A 22,937-nucleotide genomic window follows, 5' to 3' on the forward strand; every position below is an offset into this window, starting at 1 on the left:
TTGTGCACTTTTTTTTAATATACAATGGTGATTAGCTTCCTGTTTACTGCCGCTTACCGACCCCTGCAGTCAGGAGAAATATAAAATCTATTAAAATTACAGTTATGTATGGTATTTAAAATTTTGGAAAAAAAAATTCGTAATTCTGGTTAATAAAACCAAAATATATGGTATTTATGCCACTCATTTTGATAATTTTTCTGCTCATGTGGTAACTGTTTATTGGAAATTCTGGTCTTCAAAATTATAGTTCTTACACTTGTGTGCAAAAATTGAGGATGAAGTGGATTTTCGAATGTAAGTTTGAACAACAATGTTGAAAATTGATGAAAATCATAACGAAGAATCCTCAAAATATAAGAATATGGGAAATAAAGCAACTTGCAAAAAGTTTTATCCACAGGAACAAAGAGAAACTTTATTGAAAAATAGACTTAAAACACAATTGCACAAATGATCAAAACATAAATTTTACTAGGGAACGGCAAGATAATTACAACCTTTAGTATGGGATATGATTATATATGACTGATATGCAGGATTGACATCTTCCGCCCATGATGAGGACCAGGTTGTTAAGAAGCTCTGGAGTTGCTGCCCACTCCTGTCGTAGTGCTAATTGCAGATGCGGAATTGTTGCTGGTATCTGAGCACGTATTGCCAAGCGTCTCCATAGAGTGTCCCAAACGTATTCAGTCAGATTAAAATTCTGGGACCTCGCCGGCCATTCCATGCGTGCAATATCTTCACTCTCCATCAGTTGTGCGACAGACACTGTATGATGAGGTGCAGCATTATCGTCCATGAAGATGAACGAACAACCCGCAACCCCTCTAAAAAGACGCACACGAGGAAGGAGAGCCTCGGTGCAATAGCAGGCACCGGTGACTGAGCCACCTTGAAAGATGTGTAGGGTACCAAGTATGATACCGCTTCAGACAAGAGCTTCGCCTCCTCCAAATCAGTCTCTTTTGATGACGTTAGAGGGGTTATTGCGCGTTCCTCGCTCTCTCCAGATGTGTATGTGTCCAGAATCACTGATCAGACTAAATCTGCTCTCATCTGTAAAGAGTACTAGACCCCACTGCACATCTGTCCAGTTGTTTTCTTCTGGCACCTCATTAAACTTTGTCTCCAGTGAACTGGTGTTAATGGAACACTGTACTGGCCGTCGTGCAAATAGGCCATTCTTGTTCAGTCTCCAGGTCACGGTAAAACGCGATATCGGGTACTTTGCTGTATGTGCCTAGCGATTTCTCCTGCTTTCAGCCGTCTGTTATTTTTAGCCTGTAGGGCTTTATACCGGTCATCCGCTGCCGTGATTGTGCGAGGAAGGCCTCAACAAAACCTCCGGACAGCTGTTCTTCGAAACGATACTGTAGTGATCCCGAAATCCGCTGCCACACTGATCACACTTCGACCTTCTTCCAAATTCCCAATGATCCAACCTCGCATAAACTCATCCAGGTGTCGTCTTCTGTGTTGTCTGCTGGCCACATCACACCGTGACAATAAATTCACTTCGTTTAAACCGATGCGTACCGTGCAATATTATCCACATAAATACTGAGCTTACGACATGCTCCCCTGTACGTCATGGTGTATATATGCAAATATTTTACTTAACCTTCCCGTGATTTGTCTTTTCAATGACCTTTCCCTCGGTTATAATTACCTGATTTGTTGTTATGCTATTTTTAACATTTCGTCCTTCATTTTTGCACACCAGTGTATTACCCCACATTTAGTAAAAAATACAAAACTGAAAAATAAACTTAACCAAGTAAATGGTTATGCTATCTCAAAGGTATCATGATTAAATTACCAAATTTTATCACATATTTCAAAACCATGTTTGTTTGTTAATTTTACTAAAATCATTACCAAAGCATTTCTGTGAAAATCCTGTGCATCCTGGAAGTTTTTTTTGTGTTCCCATTAAGCCAGAAACACGGTAAATTTTGCCATATTCTGGTAGTTTTGACCAAACTTTTCTGTCAGGGAGATGATTGCTTTGCAATAATTTTGGTTTTGTGAATAAAGCAGCTTTTTCTACGTAAATTATTAGTATAAATTATTAATATAAAATGTATGTACCATGCCACATCCAACATTCATTTTTTTAAATAAAATTTCTATTTTGAGTCAAATTTGATTGGTAAATATTAAGAAAGATCTCGCATGATTCCATTAAATGCATGATTAATTAGAAAACATAAATAATTTTGATTGGTTATCATTTTGTATAATTTGCACCAAAAATAATAATTGTAAATTGTTAATAAGTTTAGATACCGTTTCAAATAAGTTTATCTTAAAAAACTGCATGATAAATTAATATCATACGAGAATTAAGTTATTATAAGGAAACAACAATTTTAGTTTTACACTCTTAATTTAGAAAACAATTAAAAACAAAAACATAATAATAATAGATGAGAAAAATAATTCTTTTAGGTAAATAACTCAAATTTGGGATACAAAAATATTTTGTATGAAAAATGCTACCTTTATGACTTTTTTCAATTTTATGCTGATATCAACAGAAAAAATTTAGAAATTAATGGATGGATCTTGCCATGTAAAAATGTACCACGTACCATGTATTTTCCGGATCTTTCCCCTCAAACAAAAATGTACCGACAACAATTTCAGTATTTTCAAAACGATTGGAAATGTAATTATAAATCAGGGAATCAAAGAAAAGGGGAGAATTTTTCTACTCACACGAAAAGGAATTTTTCTACTCACACAAATTATAAAATCCTTCAATGAAGATTTGGTATTTTAAATTTTTTTTAAACTTATGTGAAACTAATTTTTGAATGAATTTGGTTTTTCTAAGTGCCATTTAATCTTTATTAACTACATCTTTCATTTACTACTGATAATATCTAAAGAGTTGGAAGAATGCAATTTATTTCAGACTTATATTTCAGAAAATTTTTCCAAATCCTTTTCATTCCTTTTAATCGTTCGTAACCGTTGTATTTAATGATTATTATATTTCCTCTTTCTTATTATAAATATAGTGGTCAAAGATAAATTGTTTTGATTTATATAATTTTTTTCAAATTATTTATTACATTTATTTGAGTTTAAAATGTAAAACTTTTGCTATCCATTTTAGTGTATACATTTCCATGTTTAATCTATACCAGCATGTAAAAATATAAAAAAAAAGACATACGAATTCTCTCTTAAAATACAAATATAAATCTTCAAGTCAAACAATGTCTCTGAGAAAATTCTTTATGCTATATGTGACATAGACAACAAATACTATATGGTCACAGAGAATATTTCGTTCTTATATGCAACATATAAATTTAAGTTTTCTTTAAAATGGTCTATTTATTATTTCCTAACACGCCCTCTTTTGTAAAATTCACATTTTAAAGACTTTAAATTTGCACGCAACAGCCATTTTCTAACACATTCATCCAACCTGATAGATAAACTGCTTCAAGCATGCGAATTGTTGCCATTCTGAATAGAGAAAATTTGAGAAAAATGGCACGCAAACATCACATAGCGTTCGATTTATACTGCTTATGCAACTGTTTATACTAAAACATTTCCCAAGATTTTGTCCCTCTTAAATTATAGTTTAAAATAGTTTTAAAATGAAATCTTCAAATTAAATGTTAAATCACAGGAAAAGCTTTGTTATTTTTCGAAGCAACAAAATTTTTTTTTAAAGTACGTATTTTACGACATTCTGCTTTCTTAAGAAGATAATTATGAAAAAAATAAAAATTAATGCACTTTTATTTTCTCCTGGTTAACAAAGAAATACAAGTTCAGTTACAACTTTAAAAGTATGCCATATCGTGGGAGAAATTTTCATCACAAATTCAATTTTACTTCCATAAGTAATTTAAATCTATTTTAAAAAAAATGAGTTCAGGTTTCAATTTCTGAAAAAAAATTTAAAATACCAAAATGAAAACATGAAATGGAAAAGAGCTTCCCCATTGCATAATCCTATGTTATCTTCTCCTAATGTTTTTTTTTTTTCATTTCGATGTTTTGAAAATTTCTTTTTAGTATTTGAAGCTTCATAGGTTACTCTAAATTTATCTGAATTCACTCTTTCTATACTGTAAATTTTAAATTACTTATGGAGGTGAAAGCGAATTTGCGATGAAAAGTTACTCCCTCTGTATAGCGTCCCCTTAAGAGGACGCTACGCAGTGCGATATTTCCCCTATACTAGTAATTAAAAATTTAAAGTATAATAAATTGAGTATTGATGAACCTAAAATAAAACACTAAGTTTACATTTGTAATTTTTTTTTAAGATCTGAAACTGCAAACAAATTTATGAAAGGATTACTCATGATTACGCAATGGGGAAGTAATCCAGCAATAAATTATTTGCATTTTGATATTTGGAAAATATTGCTTAGCTTTTAGTATTTAACAATTTACATCGGTTTATTTGAATGCGGTTTCAGCATAATTCTAAACTTTGAAATACCAATGGAATATATGCAGAATTCACCCCAAAAAAATTCTCTGATGTATAGTGGCCTCTTAAAGCATCCCAATAAATCTTTTTCATTTTTTTCTACGTTGGACTAAATTTGTAAAACCGTTTTTTATCTTTATTTTGAGTATGTAAAATCGATTAAATCTTTAACGGAATAGCTTGTTCCATTAAACAAACTTTCTGGCACAAGATGGTGATCTTAAGCTCGTCTCGTCCATGCATAGAATCCATGTTCATTAACTGGAGCATTAAGCATTCCAGTTAACCCAGCTTATCCAAAATTTCCCCCATAATAGGAATTAATCCAATTGTTGTTGGTATTATTAATAACAATTTCTCTTTTAAAATTTTATTATATTTTCGATTTCTAAAATATATGCTACTTACGATATGATAAAAAATGTGAAATGAATACCTAAATGTAAGATCATGTTAAGTAATATTGTATAAAAGTAAGAAAAATTTTTTTTTATTGTAAAACACTTAATTTTATACAGGAAGTTAGTGTTTATAATGACAGATGATAAATTGGAAAGAAAATAAGACAAGAACTTTTAAAATTGAGTATTTTTAAAATATTACTTTGCATTTCTCTTCATCTACTTCTTATTATTATTATCATTATTGTTATCATTATTAAAAATACTGATAATAATAATAACAATATTCTCTTTTAAAATTTGATTTTATATTCGATTGACAAAAAAAAACAATACTAATTGAATACTTGAATGTAAGATCATGTTAAGTAACATTGCATTAAAGTAAAAAATATTTTTTTTCATTGTAATTAATTTTACAGAAATTAATGTTTTTAATAACAGATTGGAAAAAAACTTGATTATTTTGACGATTTACTTAGTATTTTCATTATTATTATTATTATTAATAATAATAATAATAATAATAATTTCCTATTTTAATATTTTTGTTTTTAATAATTTTAATTAGTAAGTTATTATTATCTGAGTTCATTACAATATCAGTTCTTTGACCATTAATTAACAACAACAAGAAATTATGAAGATAATATTTACTTATTATAAATGGTGTTTTACTGTCATTCGCTTAAAAGTGTTAGTTTTCAAAATTAATTTTCAAAACAACCCTTACGTAATCTAGCATCGTAATTATTAAAAAAAGACAGCATGACTTAATTGTAAGTACTACTTACGTAATTAAAATGTTAGACAAAATTATTTTTTTGATAGGAGTTAGTAATTTCAAATTGCTTTATATATATATTTAATACTTATGATTCATGTAATGAATAATTTCCTTCTGAATTTAATTCATCCAATCTCGTATAATTTATTCTTGAATTTAATTTTAATGAAAATTCTCTTTATAACGTTCCTGTCTAATAGTATTCTTATTAAACATTTCTTTAAAAGATATTTAATTTTAAAATTTTAATTTTCATAATTAAATTTTTATTTTTAATTTTCACAATTAAAATATTCTAAAAACACTTCGAAATATGGTTCACTAGTTTAACCAAACATATCTTACTGAAACATAACCCAAGATACTCATAAATTATCGTTCCAGATAAAAAAAAAATGAAAGAAAAACATATATATTTGAAGTATAATTAAGGGATTATATATTTTTTTGCAATCATCTGACTCCAGGGAAGTGAAGCTTAAATTCTGTTTCTTAAATCAATAGTTATACAACAAGACTTTTTTTTTAATTATTCCCCAAAAAGGAAAAAAAAAATTCTCATAAAATTCAATAAAAATGCAGCAAAAAAACTGTATTTAGTCTGTGTTTAATGCTATAATTATGAAAGAAGCAAATTGAAAGAAGATTAAGAAATCGCTAATTAGAATAAAACGCATCTTTGGATTCATTTACGTTTAAGAGAATTCAATAATTTCTTTTTTTAAATATTAAAAAAAAAATAATAATAATTGCTTCTTGAATTTTTTGCTGTTGAATGTTTCGTGTTAGAAGTGTCATTTAGGGGAGTTAGTTTTTTTTAATTAGTTCATTTGAAAATAATTGCAAGAGGTTATAAGTTGAAATATTGCTAAGTATCGTTTATTTCCGTAAACAACATTACTAGCATAAACAAACAAACAAAGCATAAACTAAAAAAAAAGAATAAAAGATCAAAACTTTTAATTGAATTTTATTTCTCACCTATCATTTAAATAAAAATGTGGAAGTTATTCTTAAATTATAGTTAATAATTATTAAATACTTTCGAATAAACTTACGAGTTAATGTGCTTAAGTTAGTAGGGGACACTACTACATTTTTGGGTCTTCGAAAACTTTTATTTATAAGACACTAATTTGTTTATAACACCAAAACATTCCAGTTTGTTTTTGACACAGAAGCATTCCAGTTTTGTTATAACACCAAAACATTCCAGTTTGTTTTTGAAACCAAAACTTTCCAGTTTGTTTTTGACACCAAAATTTTCTAATGTGTTTTTAACACCAAAACATTCCTATTTATTTTTAACACGAAAGTATTCCATCAAATATAGTATTGAGTGTTGGGTGATATAGGAATTTTAATCATGCTAAGCATCAATTTTTTATGATACAGCTCTATATTTTCCCGATTTTTGTCAATTACATTATTTTTTTACAGTTATAAATGTTTCTTTCGCAAAGAAAATTGATCAGTATTTATGATAATATTGCATTTCATAATTATTGCAACTGAATATACTAAATATATTATCATAATTAACGCTTTTTCGTGCCAATAATGATAAAATTGCTAAAATATGATCATTATTGTCATCGATAATTTTTGGAAATTGTCTAAATAAATATACACTGTTGTGACACGGAAAAAAAATCACCGCATTCCGTGGTAATGACAGCTTTGATTTAAAAAAAAAAACTATAATTATGGTAATAAAATCAAAGAATGCGATTTTTTTTATAAACCATCCATTTGATAATTTTTCCGTTCCTATGGTAATGGCTTATTTGAAATTCTGGTTTTCAAAATTAGAGTTCTTATTACCACACATTTAGTGAATATAAAGGGTAAGTTTAATTAAATAAATGGTTTTTATACAATGCTCTAAAATGTCAAGACAAAATTATCAAATTTTACAAAGGACCAAATTTTTTCACATATTATAAAACCATATTTTCTTGTTTATTTAACCAAAGTATTTACTAAAGTACTTCTGTAAAGAATACCGACCTTTTTGATGTTCGCATTGAGCCAGAAACACGATAATATTTTCCATCTACTGGTAATATTGACCATATATTTTTTTTCTCAGTGCAGTATTGATCACGATATATATAGTTATCATACATTTGGTATTTTCTAGCTAGATTTGATATTCGATAAAAATCGAGAAACTAGTTTTTAAAATATCTTAAGTAATATCATAGTTTTACTTCATAATAAAAAAATTTCGTTTCTTGCGTAAAACCTATAAAATCAAAATCAAAAACGTATAAATAGCGGCAAATGCTAAGTAACTATAAAATAGCGACTTGAAAAGTTTATAAGTTTTACAATGATGATAAGGAAAGAAATCTAGCATTTCTGTGAAAAAACTTGATGATATAACTTGGTGATATAACGATGACAAAACTTGATGATATAACGATGATGAAACTTGAGATTTATCTGTCCAATAATAGTGGCCGTTCCGGTCATCATTTCACCTGATTTGGTTTAAGAAAATGATATCATTCCTTTAAAAATTCACTAGATATCATTTAGCTTAATTTAAGCTAGCGGCTAACCATTTCTTTCGACCATGGAACCTTTAAAGATCGAATTTCGTTTGGCGGAACCTTGACTTTATCAATTAAGTTCATTTGCAATTGCGAGCATATTAACCAAAGAAATCGAGCATAATAACACAGCATAGCGAACATATAATTAATTATTTTGAAAGTGAAAAGAATCAAGTTTTTTCATTGTTCATCAATGCCAGTCTTTAAATTAGGTTTAACGTCAGACAGCTTCATTTACTGGTCTGGAACAGCGTTTAGTGTAGTTCATAATTTCGTTTTGGTGTATGCATACGATGTAAGAATAAAATAAGCTGAATAATGATTTGCTCTAAAATAAAACTATACGAATAATAACTATTATAAAAATTGAGAATGGTTATCAGAAAAATATATTTCTTTTCGTTGTATTTAGTTTTATTTTAGATTGAAAAAAATTTAAATCAGGAATACCAGTGCAGTTTTTTTTTTCACAAATACATATCTTTTTCATTATATATTCGTTTTTTTTCTACTTTAAAATTTTGTAAAAATATCTAAATTATCAAAGAAATAATTGAATATTGGCGACATATAAATATAATTATAGTATTAAAAAACAGTTGTTGGTTAAATATAGTTTTAACTTTCGGCACCCTGTAACCTTCTTATGGAACCCTAGGGTTCCACGGAACAAGTTATATAGGCGGATTTAGGCTGCCATAAATTTGGGTTACTGTTATAGTTCTATAGTTCTCTAGTGAATGTAATAATATTTTTAATTTAAATATGATTCTGGGAATTATTTAAGTTATTAAACTTATTTATCACATAGTGCAAAAAATTAAGTTTAAAATTAAGTTTTAGAGTTCCATTCTTAAAAAAAAATTGGAATCTGATGTACCTAAAAATCAGATATATCATAATTTTTACAGTAATACTGTAAAATCATTGAAATTACTTATTTTTGTAAAAATTACGGTATAAAATGTTACGGTAAAATGGATTTTACGGTAAAACGGATTTTACAAACTATGCACTCTGTGAGCCATTACTTTTCACCGCAATTTGATCCGCAATTTTTTTCGGAGCATGCCAAAATTATGTTAAGATACTTATTATATTTAATTTATTAATTCATTCATTCGTGTTTTATTCTTTTATAGGTGAGTGTGTTTGAAAATATAATCAAAATGGAAGTTTTATATGGAGCTGAGAAAGTGAGTCGATGTATTTAAAACTACAGATTAATTCATTTAAGTACACAATATGATAGTCATTCTTATTTTTTTATTTATATTTTACTTATTACAATTCTGTTCTATTATCGAGGCTTTAATATCATGATATATTACGTTGGAAAATATTGATATTCTATGTTTTTCCAATATGTTTTTTAAAAAGAAATATGTCTTTTTTATATCTAAAACACTTTAAACTATTCTTAATGAATTAAAAATATCTTTACATTTCTAAATTTTTTAAACATTTGCATATTTTTTTTTAATATGCTCTTTGTACATCAAAATATATTTTAAATGTCTAAATATCATTTCAGTATACGTGAAATGATAAGAAAAAAATATTATGTTTGCAATTTAAATGTCATTTCAACATATATTCCTCAGATCAAAAAATATTTTATATAATCGTTTAAACATCCAAATGCCCCTAAGGATTCATAGTTCATTCTAAAATTTGCATTTGAAAAATTTAAGGCGTTTTATGGAAGTATACTTTGCAGACGAACTATTTTAAATATTCCATTACACGTGAATGCATCTTTAGAAAACCCCTCATTTCCCATGCGCAACCCACCTTCCAAAAGTCGATGAATCTAGTCTAGAGTTAATCTAAAATAACGACCCTCAACTATGTAACCTTTCACCGCACCTGTCTATAAAAAATAAATAGTCTTCTCCACTAACAATATAGTTTCCTATTCCGCCGTAAGAGGCCGCTGCACGCAATCTATTTACATTGTCTGTTGTGGCGGGAGAAAAACATGCCACTTTTCTTACAGCCCTAGAATTTCACTATAGAAAAAGTTGCAGACAATCGCGTTTCGCCGGTACCTGTTGTGAGTTGAGTTGAGAAGTGTTGTGGTTTTCCTTGCTTGTCTCTCCGATTTATTTTTGTTTTCTTTTATTCTTGGAACTTAATTGTGAAAAACTTCAAGGGTGGATTACTACGTTTAGCAAATTGAAATAAATTTTATGGAGGTAAAAGTGTCTCTAGCTAGAGCCAAAACGGGTAATTTGTGCTCTTGTACCCGATCTTCCTACCCGGCTCAAAGTAAGTCTTCTTTTTTTTTAAAAAAAATGTTTTTGATAGTTTAATAAGAGACAAAGAAAAATCTTAGAATTATTTGCGATTTTTTTATTTCTTTATTTTTTTAAAGCATCCTGTGAAAATGCAACATATTAAAACCCCGAAACGCAGACACGGTTTATTGATTTCCCCACCGGACAGTTAAGATATAATTTTCTTTTCGAATTTTACGAAAAATAAGAACTTATACTCCGATTTTCGTCTAAAACAAATTTATCAATTTTAAGTATTAAGAGCAAAAAAGTAATAATACATAATCATGCCAAAGTCTTTTTGATGACATGTACCAAACATTATGTATACATATAATAATAAATGAAACAAATATTACTTATGAATATTTTAGTGATTGGAAACTATAACAACTGTCTTTGAATAAAAGGATGCAATTGATAATATTATGTCATGTATCAAACTAAAAAAAGCTCTGAAGCACTAAAAAAACATCAGTGTTGGTATATATCTTTAAAATATGTCTTATTCCTATCAAAATGAAAAACTAAACTCTTAAAAATATCGTTAAGCAAACACAAAAAAACAATTTTTCAGTTATTAAGTGAATATTAATCTCTAAAATTTTTTTTAACTCTGCTAATGAAAAACTGTAGATGTTATAATCGTTAAATTAGAGATATTTTGAATCTGGTAAAGAATACTAATTATGAATCGGAGAAAATTTATATCTCAAGTGCGAAGATAAAAACATTTTGATCAATCAATCAAAAGTACTCGTAGTAAAAAAGTAACAGTAAATGATCATTTAAATATTTTTGGCAATATTTACCAAACATTACACAGCCAATGTTGGCGCATAATAATTTATAAAACAAAAACTAATTCTTACTAATAAACATTTTAGTGATTAGAAACTATAAGAACTCTTTTCAAATAAAAGTTGCAATCTATAATATTATGTCATGTAGTACATATCTTTAAAATATGTTTTTGTCTTATCAAAATGAAAATTTAAACTTTTAAAAACTCTGTTTAAAAAAACGTAAGACCATTTTTTGAGTTATTAAGTGAATATTTAAGCATGTTATAATCATTATATAAGAAATAATTTGAATCAGTAAAGAATACTAATTAAAAATCGGAGAAAATTTATGTATGAAGTACCAAAATAAAAACATTTTGATCAATTTATCAAACCGAATTCGAGATATATGAAACATTTTAAATCTGTTATAGTAAATAATCGTCTATCGGAGTAATATAAATATTTAAACTGAAAAAAATACAATAGATAGGATATTAAAGTAAAAAAGAATTATAAAGAATGTTTTTTATTAAATCAACAGAATAATATTAAAATAATTAACGAATAATGCATCAAAGTCAAATAATCTTTAAAATAATAATAAGTAAAAAAAAACGAAAACTGAATATTTCACTGAATAAGAATTGAATGTAAAATTAGAGGGAAATATTTCAAAAAAATACTTGAGAGAAGCTTAAGTAAGAAATAATAATATCTCAGTAATATATGTAAATCATTATGAAATCAAATGGCGATAAAATAAAATTGCACATTTTAATAAGACACAAGTCTATAATGATTTTAGAGTATTGCACAGTTTGCTGGTCGTAGATAAATATGATTTTATTGTAAATACTTAATAATTAAATGTATTGTAAATACTTAATAATTAAATGTATTGTTAATACTGATAATAATACTATAAATACTGATTGTATAGAGATAACATTTTCAAAATAAATTTTCGTTCTCGAATAAACAAAATTTCATCACAATATTAATTGTGTTAAAAAGTTTTCTAAAAAATCAGAAACCATTGGAATGTTAGTTATAACTTTTTTTAATAATAAATCTACATATAGATTGTATGTTTAATTATGCGTATAATAAAACGGTATAGCATTTAAATAAAAAGCAAACGAGGCATGCAAATGGAGTTTAAAATTGTTGAGAATAATACAAAGTTTTGTTATGAATTTTATTGTTATGCTAAAACTGTGATATTTTATATAATCTATCATAAAGTTCTTTATGTTCTAAAATTTGTTTACACGCGCTGTTAATGCAGGAAATGATAATTTCAAAATATAATCTAATTAGAGAAATCAGAATTTTGATATTTTTTGAGAAATTACATTTTAAAAAGTAATTATAAAATAAATGCAATTTTTCTAAATGGTTAAAAAAATATTATTTCAAAATAATGGATGTTTTTATATTATAATTGTAATTACATATATTAAAATACTTGTATTATTTAATGTTTCATTTAAAATTTAGACCTGAAATTTATATTAATAAGTATTTATAATTTTTGAATTATGTAATATATTTTTCAAGACAAAGTTGACAACTTTAATTCTCAACAACAATTGAATATTCGATTATATAAGTTCATGTCTTATTTTTCGCAATTTATTATTTATATCATGAAAGCCTATTGTTTACTTTAGTCATGCGTGTATTAATATTGTTCTTACAATAACAATAAGCTATTTTGGCGGAATTCTCATACTTGTAGAACGTTATGTTTGAATTAAGTGAAGAATTTAAATAACAATAGAATAATTGAATGAAATGATCTTTACAAAATTCCGAAGCTATTTTATGATATGTCTTTGTTATGATTATTAAGTTTTCTTTATTACGCACCTTTGAACTAATTCAAATTATTAGAATTAAATTTTAAATTTTTAATAACATGATGTGAGTGTTGCATCATTTGAAATTTTAAAATATTACTTTATTTATAAAGCTATTTTAAAATATTTTTTGCAGACGTTAAATGTTTACAATATAAATAAATCTGATAATTTAATTTTATCAGGAAAGTAAAAAATCGTGTTTTTATTAGGAGTAAAAAGCTCTTTTGTTCACTTATAAAATTTAGCGATATGTAATTTTTTTAAAATTTATTCTGACTGAAAATATAAGTGAAAGTTTATTCATACTATATTGCATAGCATTTTGCATTGACACCCGTATGAATTGCCCCCTCAAATTTAATGTCGCTTTCATTAAACAGTATTTAATAACTTCCTAACATTGCATCTGATTTACTCAAAAATAGCTAAATTATTGTTGTTGCATGTAAGATTTTTTTTTCTCTTTTAATTTTCTATTAATTAAATGTTAAACCTTGACCTTAAATGCAGTTTATTGTAGTACAAATTCATTCAAAAAGTTATTTTACCCTTACGCGCAACAGTCATTCTACTTTAATAATATACAATCTGCTAAATCTTTAAATAAACGGATTGAAAATTTTCGAATCTGTCCAAAATAAATGAGCCATCGAATTTGTCCTAAGTGAAAGATCTATCGAATCTGGCCAAAAAAGGAGCAATCGAATTGTTCCATAGTGAAGGTGCAACTGAATCTGACGAAAGTGAAAGAAGTATTGAATCTATCAAAAGTAAAACAAGCAATTGAATTTTTCCTAAGTGAAGATGTTATGGAATTTGACTAAAGTAAAAGAAGTATCGAATCTGACAAAAATGAAGGGGCAATCAAATTTGCACTCAGTGAAGGTGCGCACGAATCTGACAAAAGTGAAAGAAGTGTAGAATCTGATCTAAGTGAGCGTTCAAGTGAAGAAGCAATCGGATTAGCCCTAAGTGATAGAAATATCAATTATTTAAATGATTTGTTAAAAGTACAGAAGTTATTAATTCTAGAAACGTTGAAAGTAAGTGAGCTATCGAATTTACCATAAGTAAATGGGCTAAAAAAGAATAGTATGATCTAACATTAAAAAGTTATTATGATACCGTTTAAAAGGATATACTTGCTCAATATTTAATTATTTGAATTGTATTAATACAGCTTTTTATCGTTGAAGCTTTTAATTCTTGGATTTAAGAGAATACTGTACACTGACATAGAAATGCATAAATATTCAACCACATATTAAATTACATTACAATAAGCATTTCAAATGATGCTACTATGTATTTTTCTTTGCGAATTGATTAATAGTTCCCCTATTTTAAATTCATGATTAAAAATTTACTTTATTATATGTTGCCATTTACAAAATTTTTTCTTTTAAAATTTGTATTAGAATCGTTCGTATTTGAAATTGTAAAGAACTCGTGTACTGACTAGTATCGTCACAAATTTAAACTATGGCATTCATCCACATCTTTAAAATGAATTATTTCAATTCTTCAAGATTGAGAGATGTAAAAAAAATGTTGAAATTTTCATTTACTTCAATAAAAAAAAAACAAAAAAACATCGCACACTTAAAGAGTTATCATAAAAAATCGACTATATTTTAAATCTCATTACATTAAAGTATTTAACAACGCTGTTGCATACTTTTTAAAATTAAGTAAGCAGGTGATGACTTTGATACAGATATTTTGACACATAATTAGCTAAAATTCACATCTTTAAAAGAAACTATTTTTAGTTTACAAGATGAAATCATATAAAAAAAATCTTAATTTTTTTCGTTGTTTAATTTGTATAGAACAGATTACACTGAAAACAGATACTATAACTTAAATCTATCGTGTAAATTAAATTACAATATTACAAGAAACACATGGGTAATTTTTATCAATTTTTCAATATACATTTATCAACAATTCCTTTATTTTAAACGAATTATTTAAAATTATCTAAGTTTTATGAATATAAAAAAGCACGTTAAAATGTTCAAACATCTCTTTGTAAATTTTTTGATTAAACTCTTTTTTAATTGATTTAAAAAAAATCTTCGTACACTAAATAAAAATTATTTTACAATAAGTAATTTAGTGGTATTTAAAATAACATTATACAAGTAGCTAGTAAATAAGAGAGCAACTATTATTTTTCAATATAAATTGAGTAATATTTTACTACTTTTAAATGATTTATTTCTCCTTTAAGCAGACATTTTACTAGCACTTTTAGAATAAAAAATTTATGAATGGTGTACGTATACTGTCTCTATAGACAGCATAAACGCTGTAGAGACACCACCAAAAAGTGCCTAGTTGTGTCTACTTTAGTTGCTAAGGTAACGAGTTATATTTCTAAGTGAGTTTGTCCGTCAAAAATGTAGAAAAAAAATATCAGTTTCTGTTAATAAATCAAGCGATTTTTTTTGGAAAGATCTCGACAAAAATCGTTTTTTCTCTTTAGTTTGACTAGACGATTTTTTTTTACCTTATGAATGAGCCAATAGATCGATCAAAATCGAATTTCGTGTACTGAAAAACTGCATTCCTTTTGTTTTTATTCTATTACCAGATGTTATTGTCTGTCTGTTACGAGGGGAAAATCAGGGCTAATTGTTTTCTTATTTATTTTATTACCTTTTCAAATCAAATTCATTGTTCGGGAAAACAGTTTGATGACAGCAGTAGGAAAAAAGTTCCTTCACTTTTTTATGTCTGTTTTAAATTATCTGATGAGAATGTCGCTATTATTTAGAATCATTGTGAATAATTTTAAATTGATGTAACTCTGAAAAACTCTTGACATTGTGAATAATTTTAAATTGATGTAACTCTGAAAAGTTGATAGGTTATCAATTACTGCCGCGAAGCAGATTGTAATTAGAATAATTTCCATTTTTCCTAATTTTTTATGCTTTTTTTTTCTTTCTTACTTTCAGAAAAGTAAAGAGCTACACTATAAAAGTACTATGAATCACTAAAATTGATAGGTTATAAATTGCAAAGACCAGTCGTAAGAGGATTATTTGTTTTATTATTAATTATATTCAAACATTTATGTCCGACGTACATAAAATACATAATATTTTTTAACACTGCTATTATGTAGGTTTTTTTACGTATTTTCATAACTTTAGTAAGATTTTTATCTATTTAAGAAAAGCCTTCATGTAAAAGTCCGTTGTGAGCCAGGGGGGAGGATTAGGCCTCACAATATGGTCAGCAATGCGCACAGGCCGCTTTTACTTCCCAGATAAGCTAGTACTCTTCGATCTGAAGCTGGATGGGCTTTTAATCCGCCACAGGAGAGCTAACCCCTGTCCTTCACAAATAGTTTAGTGTCTTAACCACTAAACCATCGCAACTGTTATCTATTTACTATAGCTATTTTGCAGTTAAACCAAACACTCTCACATTAAATTAGTAAATTATGGTTACAATAAACTGATAAGATTTTATGTTAGTATAACTTTACATCGAAATTTAATATCTAATAGTATGACACAAAAATGTAAACTGCCTTGTCTAGATTTATTTGTAAGAACAATTTGAAAACCAGCTTTACTCTGACAAATGTTTTTGATAATTTATAAATAATCAAGCCAAAAAAAAAATAGTAATTAATAAATAAAATAAAAAGATCGCTAACGCATGTGGCATATTATATTAAAATCTCACACAGTATATTCTGTATTATGTAATAAGATGTCAATTCTTTATTTGCTTTAAAAGTTTCGGTTTAAAAATAATGTATTAGAAAAATGATGTATTAGAAAACAACTTTGAATTTGAATTTTTGCGATAAAATGCTTAATGAATACGGTTTGACGCAAATTTTCTAAAAAAATTAATTTTAGTTAATGAAATATGGTAATTGGAAATCTCCCAAGCGATTTAATTATAACTTTACTTCCTTAAACTTTTGCAAATAGTATGAAAAGCATCGAAACTGTTCTTTATATTCAAAGATGAGTTCTGATTGGAGCTTTAGATTTATAAATATTTCTGTTGTGAGAATATTTATTTTAAGTTTTCTTTTTATATCAAAATGAAATATTTAAAAGCGATATTAATATTTGAAAATGTAATTTTTAGCCATTGAGACAATGATGAAACATGCATTAATTGAATTTACGTAATTTGCTTGCATAAATTTAGAACACTCGGCAACTTAGCTGTCTAATTTTTACTGTCTTATTTATTTATTTTATTATGCTGTTATTTTTTCATGTTATGTTATTATTTTTTCATGTTATGTTATTATATATTTTAGTGTATAATTCTGTTATTCAAATATTACGCAGAAGCTAGTTTCGGTAAAATTTGGTTGACATTTTATTTTTTTAAAGTTTGGATACTTGCGTTGGAAGTTTGCTTTTAACTTGAGTATACAATATTGGAAATTTGGCGCCGCATTCAACCAAAAATCTTTTAAATTAATTGTAACCTTAATATGATGGTGAGGTTAATCGTATTATCTTGCCAATTTATCGTTCCCAAACTTTATTTCACCATGCTATGATCTCACTTGAACCGATATATGGTTGGATTTAACATATTATGTTTGCATGCAAATTTGAATATCATGGTTTAACTTGTAACCGAAAGTTTCTGAAAGTGTGTTATTTATATTATAATATTGTCAGTATTCAAATCACTAATTTTATAAATTTTCTTTTTATAACCTTAAAAATAAATTATGCATGCACTACAAAAAATTTTTATGTATATATTCGCCACTATTTTTGGTGTTAGGGTAAGCTAAATTTTTTAATAATGTATAAAATCGCAATTTTTTCTTACTTTTTCACTGTTATAGTCTTATTTATTTATTTATTAATTTTTCGTTTGTTTGTTTATTGACAGCACATATTTTCATATTGCAATCAACTTATGGCTTCATTGAAAACACATGTCGTTTAAAAAGCTTTTTAGCAATGTAAGACCTTTTCGCAATATAAGACTTTACAAGACCTTTTTTAGCAATATATTCACCCTAATTCTTTTAAACAATTATTATTTTGTGAATTTTATATAATATTTTAAATGATAAGTTATAGTTTTATACTTAAAAATGCAGTTAGTTTATTCAAATACCAAAAATGATGGCAACTATATTTTGTTATAGTATATTATAATGTAGTATGTTTATGAGATAGATTCATTGAAATTGAATTTATGTAAATAAAATGGACTTCTTAAACTACCAACCAATTCCATTTCTTGAGCCAATTCCACTACGTGAGTTAGAAAAAGTTAAACTGTTCTTCTGTAAATCTCGAAAAAGTACAAATTTTCTCTTTCTTCGCAGCTACACTGCAAGACAGAAAAAAAAAAAAAGAATATTTGTTTCATCTAGTCAAAACTTATAGCATCCCTATTCCTTATAATTTATAAAAATCAATAGATTGTTTTTTAAATTTAATTTACAAATAAAAAACTTGAGAGAATTTTAAATATTTTATGTAAAGATGATTTTTAATATAATTTTAAGATGAATATTTAAAATATTTTATTTTAATTTTTTACACTTTTAAATGTAATACCAGTTTGTTAGAACAATGAAAGAAAACACTTCTCACATTCTAAAAAGATAATAATTACATTATTTTTTGAAATTAAATTTATGAAAATAAAATAGTCTGAAATCATTCTGCTTTTCCCATCCTACTTTTGTATTTAACTTACAATTCAATTTCTTAAACCAATTCCGCTACATGCGTCAGAACATTTTCAATTGTCCTTCTGTAGGTCAAGAAAAAGTCAAGTATTTTACTTACATTCGAAGTAGTTATTGCAAGAAATAACAAAACAAAAGGTCATTTCTCTAGTCAAAACTAATATCCAAACAAATTTGATTCGATTCTTTTATTTTTATGCTTTGGCAACACTTTATGTATTTATTTAAAGGATCATGATTTTGATGACTTCTAAAGAGAGTTCTTTCAATTTATTATAATTTGTATTATCTGAGAGGTTTTTTAAATTGATTCTTAACAAAATTGAGAGATCCAGAAGTTTAGAATAGTTTTAAAATGATTTTAAATCGTTTAAATGTATTAAAATTTTGTCCGACGTAAAACATTAATTTGAAACGTTTTCTTCATTTAACATGATAAAATGCATTATCATGCAGTGTTCTCCCTAAGCGTTTTTAGAAGGGTGGCCTGCCTTTTTGACCCCTGCAAATGCGTCCTCTTTGACCTTCTTGTAAAAATAATGAGCCATCCCTTAAAAATACTGCCTTTTTATTCCATTTTTAAGAAAAATTAATTAACTGATAAATAATAACGTACAAGAATTATTTATGTTTATAAGTTTAATTCTGATTACTACTATAAATATTTACTTTGTAAACATCATTCTCAACTAGTTAGAAGTTTCTCTTTTCTTCAAGGAGGTATATTAATAAATTTTAAAGGGATTTTAAAATTTAAAATTATTTTTTAAATAAATGCATTTTCTTTTTAAAAAATGCACCTTTAAATGTTCTTTTTCTATTAATTTTAAGCATAAATTATAGAAAAAATCTTTTAAGCTGTTTATCAAAAAATAATTATAGTTTTTTTCCATAGAAAATGATTGTCTCTTAGCAGGCATTTAATTATTATTTATAAACTGCAAATTTTTCTCATTTAAATAATGAGTTAAAATTTCTTTTTTAAATATACACGTAAAATAGTATAAAGCGGTAAATTAAAAATTGTTGAGGATCAAATTCAGTTATTACATCATATTACACATTTTGATAAATTTTTACGGTGAGTGCCTTTTCAAAATTTTAAGTGCCTTTTACTTTGAGGAAGCATCATGCTCTTTTTTATAATTCTGAATTTTTCTCTCTATCATGTAGTATATTTATCGTGACCATATATTGAAATTAAATTTATGTAAGTAAATAATACATTCTGATTATCAACTTACATTTTACTTTCCTTAAATTCTGTTTTCCCAATCGATTCTACAACATGTCAGAACTTCTTTAAATTTACTGTTGTTGATCAAAATAAAGTATAATTATTGTGAAATAATTATACTGCTAGAAGTAATTAAATTAAAGAACATGTGCTTTGTATTGTCAAAACTAATATCAAAAGAAACATAATTTTACTCTTTTATTTTTTAACAATATTTTGTGTTACAATTGAAGTATCTGCTGTCTTGTAAAGAAAGCTTTCAAAATGTATTACAATTTATATTATTTCGGAGATTCTTTTCTTAAATTCATTCTTAACAGCTTTAAGTGAGTTTAAAATTTATTACAATTTTAAAATGATATCAAAGATATTTTTTTGTTTATCATATATCTTTTTATATGTTACCATTTATCTGGACTCAAAATTTAAACATTACCCTCATTTTAACATAAATAGAGAATTTGTTTATTGTAATTTTAAAAAGGTTTATTTTTTCTGTGTTTTTTTTAAAGTACAACTTATTAAAACATTGATAATAATATTCTCGTATAGCAATTCATAGTTGATCCTTTTTTATCACAGTTTTAAGTGTCATCAATAATTTTTGATTTTTATTTATTTTTTCTTTTTATATATTTTTATTTTGTACTATCTTTCTTAAGACTTAATTTAATACGTTATTACTTATACTTCTTCTTTTCTATATTCACTAATATATTTTAATGTTTATGTATCTATCTATAGAATAACAACCACTCTTAGATTCTTTTTTTTTATAGTTAACAGATTTTAATTTTACGAAGACGCTTTACCACAGAAGAAAATTTTCATGGCATTTTTTTTCTTCTACATCAGCATTTTAAAATTTAGAGTATAGAAAAAAAATATTTAAACCAAGAGTAAATCATGAAATTTTAAAAGCTGAAAATTTTGCAAAACTGCAAAAAAATTGTGGCAAAAGTACGCAGTTGGTAATAAATCCAGCAATGATTTATTCAAAACTTCATGATTTTCTCTAGGTTTACCTGAACTCATTTATCTCTGAACCTTCAATATTTAATTACTAATACAGAAACAGAATTTGCAATGAAAAGTTTCTCCCATGGTATAGCATCCTCTTAATCTAATGTATTCTTCTGGTAATAGATTCTTCTCAAGTTGGATTTGTTTCTAATGGATTTATATGTTTAGTATAAAGTATAATGTATTCAAAAGTATATGTTTAGTATATGTTATAGTTTATATATAAAGTATAATGTATTCGTTTAGTCTATGTTTAGCAGAAAGTATAATGTATTCTTCTGTAATGTATTCAAAAATTAAAAGAACTATTTTATTAAGATTTGAATACTTAAAAATTCTATTTTCGTCTGTTAATAGATTCCTCTTTTGTTTTGTTTTTTACTTTCTTTCTAATAGATTTTAGAACTTAATAGAATATATATTTCTTGTTAATGATTTCATGATTTTTCTTCTTAATTTTTACTATTATATTATGATACATTATAAAATACATATTTTCCTGTTATTAGAATAAAGTTCGAGTTAAATTTTAATGTTAAGAACAATTTTATGTACAATTTTTTTGTAACTAATTAAACACATCAATTTGCATCTTATAAAACTTATTGAATAATATCATTACAATGATAAATCACAAAAAAGTCATAATTTTCATAATTTCACATTCTATAAAATTGTATGTCGTTAATCCTTTAATCACTTCTCTTTTTATTATCTTAATTCATTAATTTGTTTACTAAATGATGGTAATATTTGTTCTCTGTTAACTAATGAAGTAAAATTGATTCACACAATGTAAACATTACTCTAAACATTTTAAAACATACCTGACTTAAATACTCTGATTTGAATTATTTTAAACATTGTGAGTAGCATCACTTAATCGGCGATAAAGATAATAATTAATGCACAATTTTAGTAATTCGTAAATTCGTTAGTCATTAATAAATTTTCTACTATAAGAAGGAAAACATTAAATGCTTTATTATAACGACTTTAATACAATGTAATTTATATTCAAGTTTTTTTCAGATTTTTAAAATATTTCAAATGAAATAAAAATTTAATTGGCAAATAGTGTAATATGCAATTATAAAGTTTTATCGTACTGGCTTTTTTATATTTTTTCATTTGTTTATTTTTTACCTTCAAACATTGTCTTTGTTCGATTAGAACTTGTCATAGGCGTCATGATTATGCCATAATTCAAAATCAAATAATGTCATAATGTGTTTGATTCGATCTTTTCCATAGACATAAAATATTCTCATTGATGCACAATAGAAAAAATGTCTTAATTTTAATTAAAATTTACCGCGCTACATAATTAAATTTATTACATAATTAATTTTATTACATAATTAAATTTCTTTTATGCTATACATTTTATGTTATGGAAATAACTAAAAAGTAGCCTTTGTAAACGAATAGATTTTACTTATTTTATTCTAAAATAAAGTTGCAATTTACTTAAATAAAAGGCGTAAGTCATTTTAAAAATTATTAGAATTTACCAGGGCAGCATAATAACCGTACAATTTACTACAATTAATTATTACTGTTTTTAAAATTTACTATGTTATTTAGTTTACGTTATTGTAATTTTATTATGCAATTTATAAACAAAGAATTAGTTGTTAAATTTAAAAGCAAAATTATATTATCATTATCTTCAACAAAATTATTGCATTTTTTCAATGAAGTTTTAAGAGGTTAAAAAGAGTTATCTTTTCTTATAACATTATTTCGTAATTAAAAGTATTTATTTTATATTTAGTTTTTTTTTAATGTTTTTATTTATGCATGCGTGCATTT

At 25.9% G+C, this 22,937-nt stretch overlaps 1 protein-coding gene across 9 annotated transcripts in view; it reads left to right on the forward strand.

Annotated features, from left to right (window-relative positions):
* The window catches only part of LOC107447376 (coiled-coil domain-containing protein AGAP005037), a 759,443-nt gene that overhangs the window by 233,004 nt on the left and 503,502 nt on the right, over positions 1 to 22,937 (forward strand). The window contains exon 1 of one of the 9 annotated variants that reach the window (XM_071184699.2): positions 10,219 to 10,494. The exons of 7 other annotated variants lie outside the window; for them this stretch is intronic. In XM_071184699.2, the coding sequence (XP_071040800.1) occupies positions 10,416 to 10,494 (79 nt within the window). In that variant the 5' untranslated portion in view covers positions 10,219 to 10,415. Of the gene's footprint in view, positions 1 to 10,218; positions 10,495 to 22,937 lie in introns of those variants that run through there. One more of the 9 variants, XM_071184697.2, reaches the window with a different exon arrangement.

Source organism: Parasteatoda tepidariorum, chromosome 10, assembly GCF_982258835.1.
Source record: "Parasteatoda tepidariorum strain Cologne lab strain chromosome 10, Ptep-v5.0, whole genome shotgun sequence".
In the NCBI taxonomy this organism is placed as follows: Eukaryota; Metazoa; Arthropoda; class Arachnida; order Araneae; family Theridiidae; genus Parasteatoda; species Parasteatoda tepidariorum.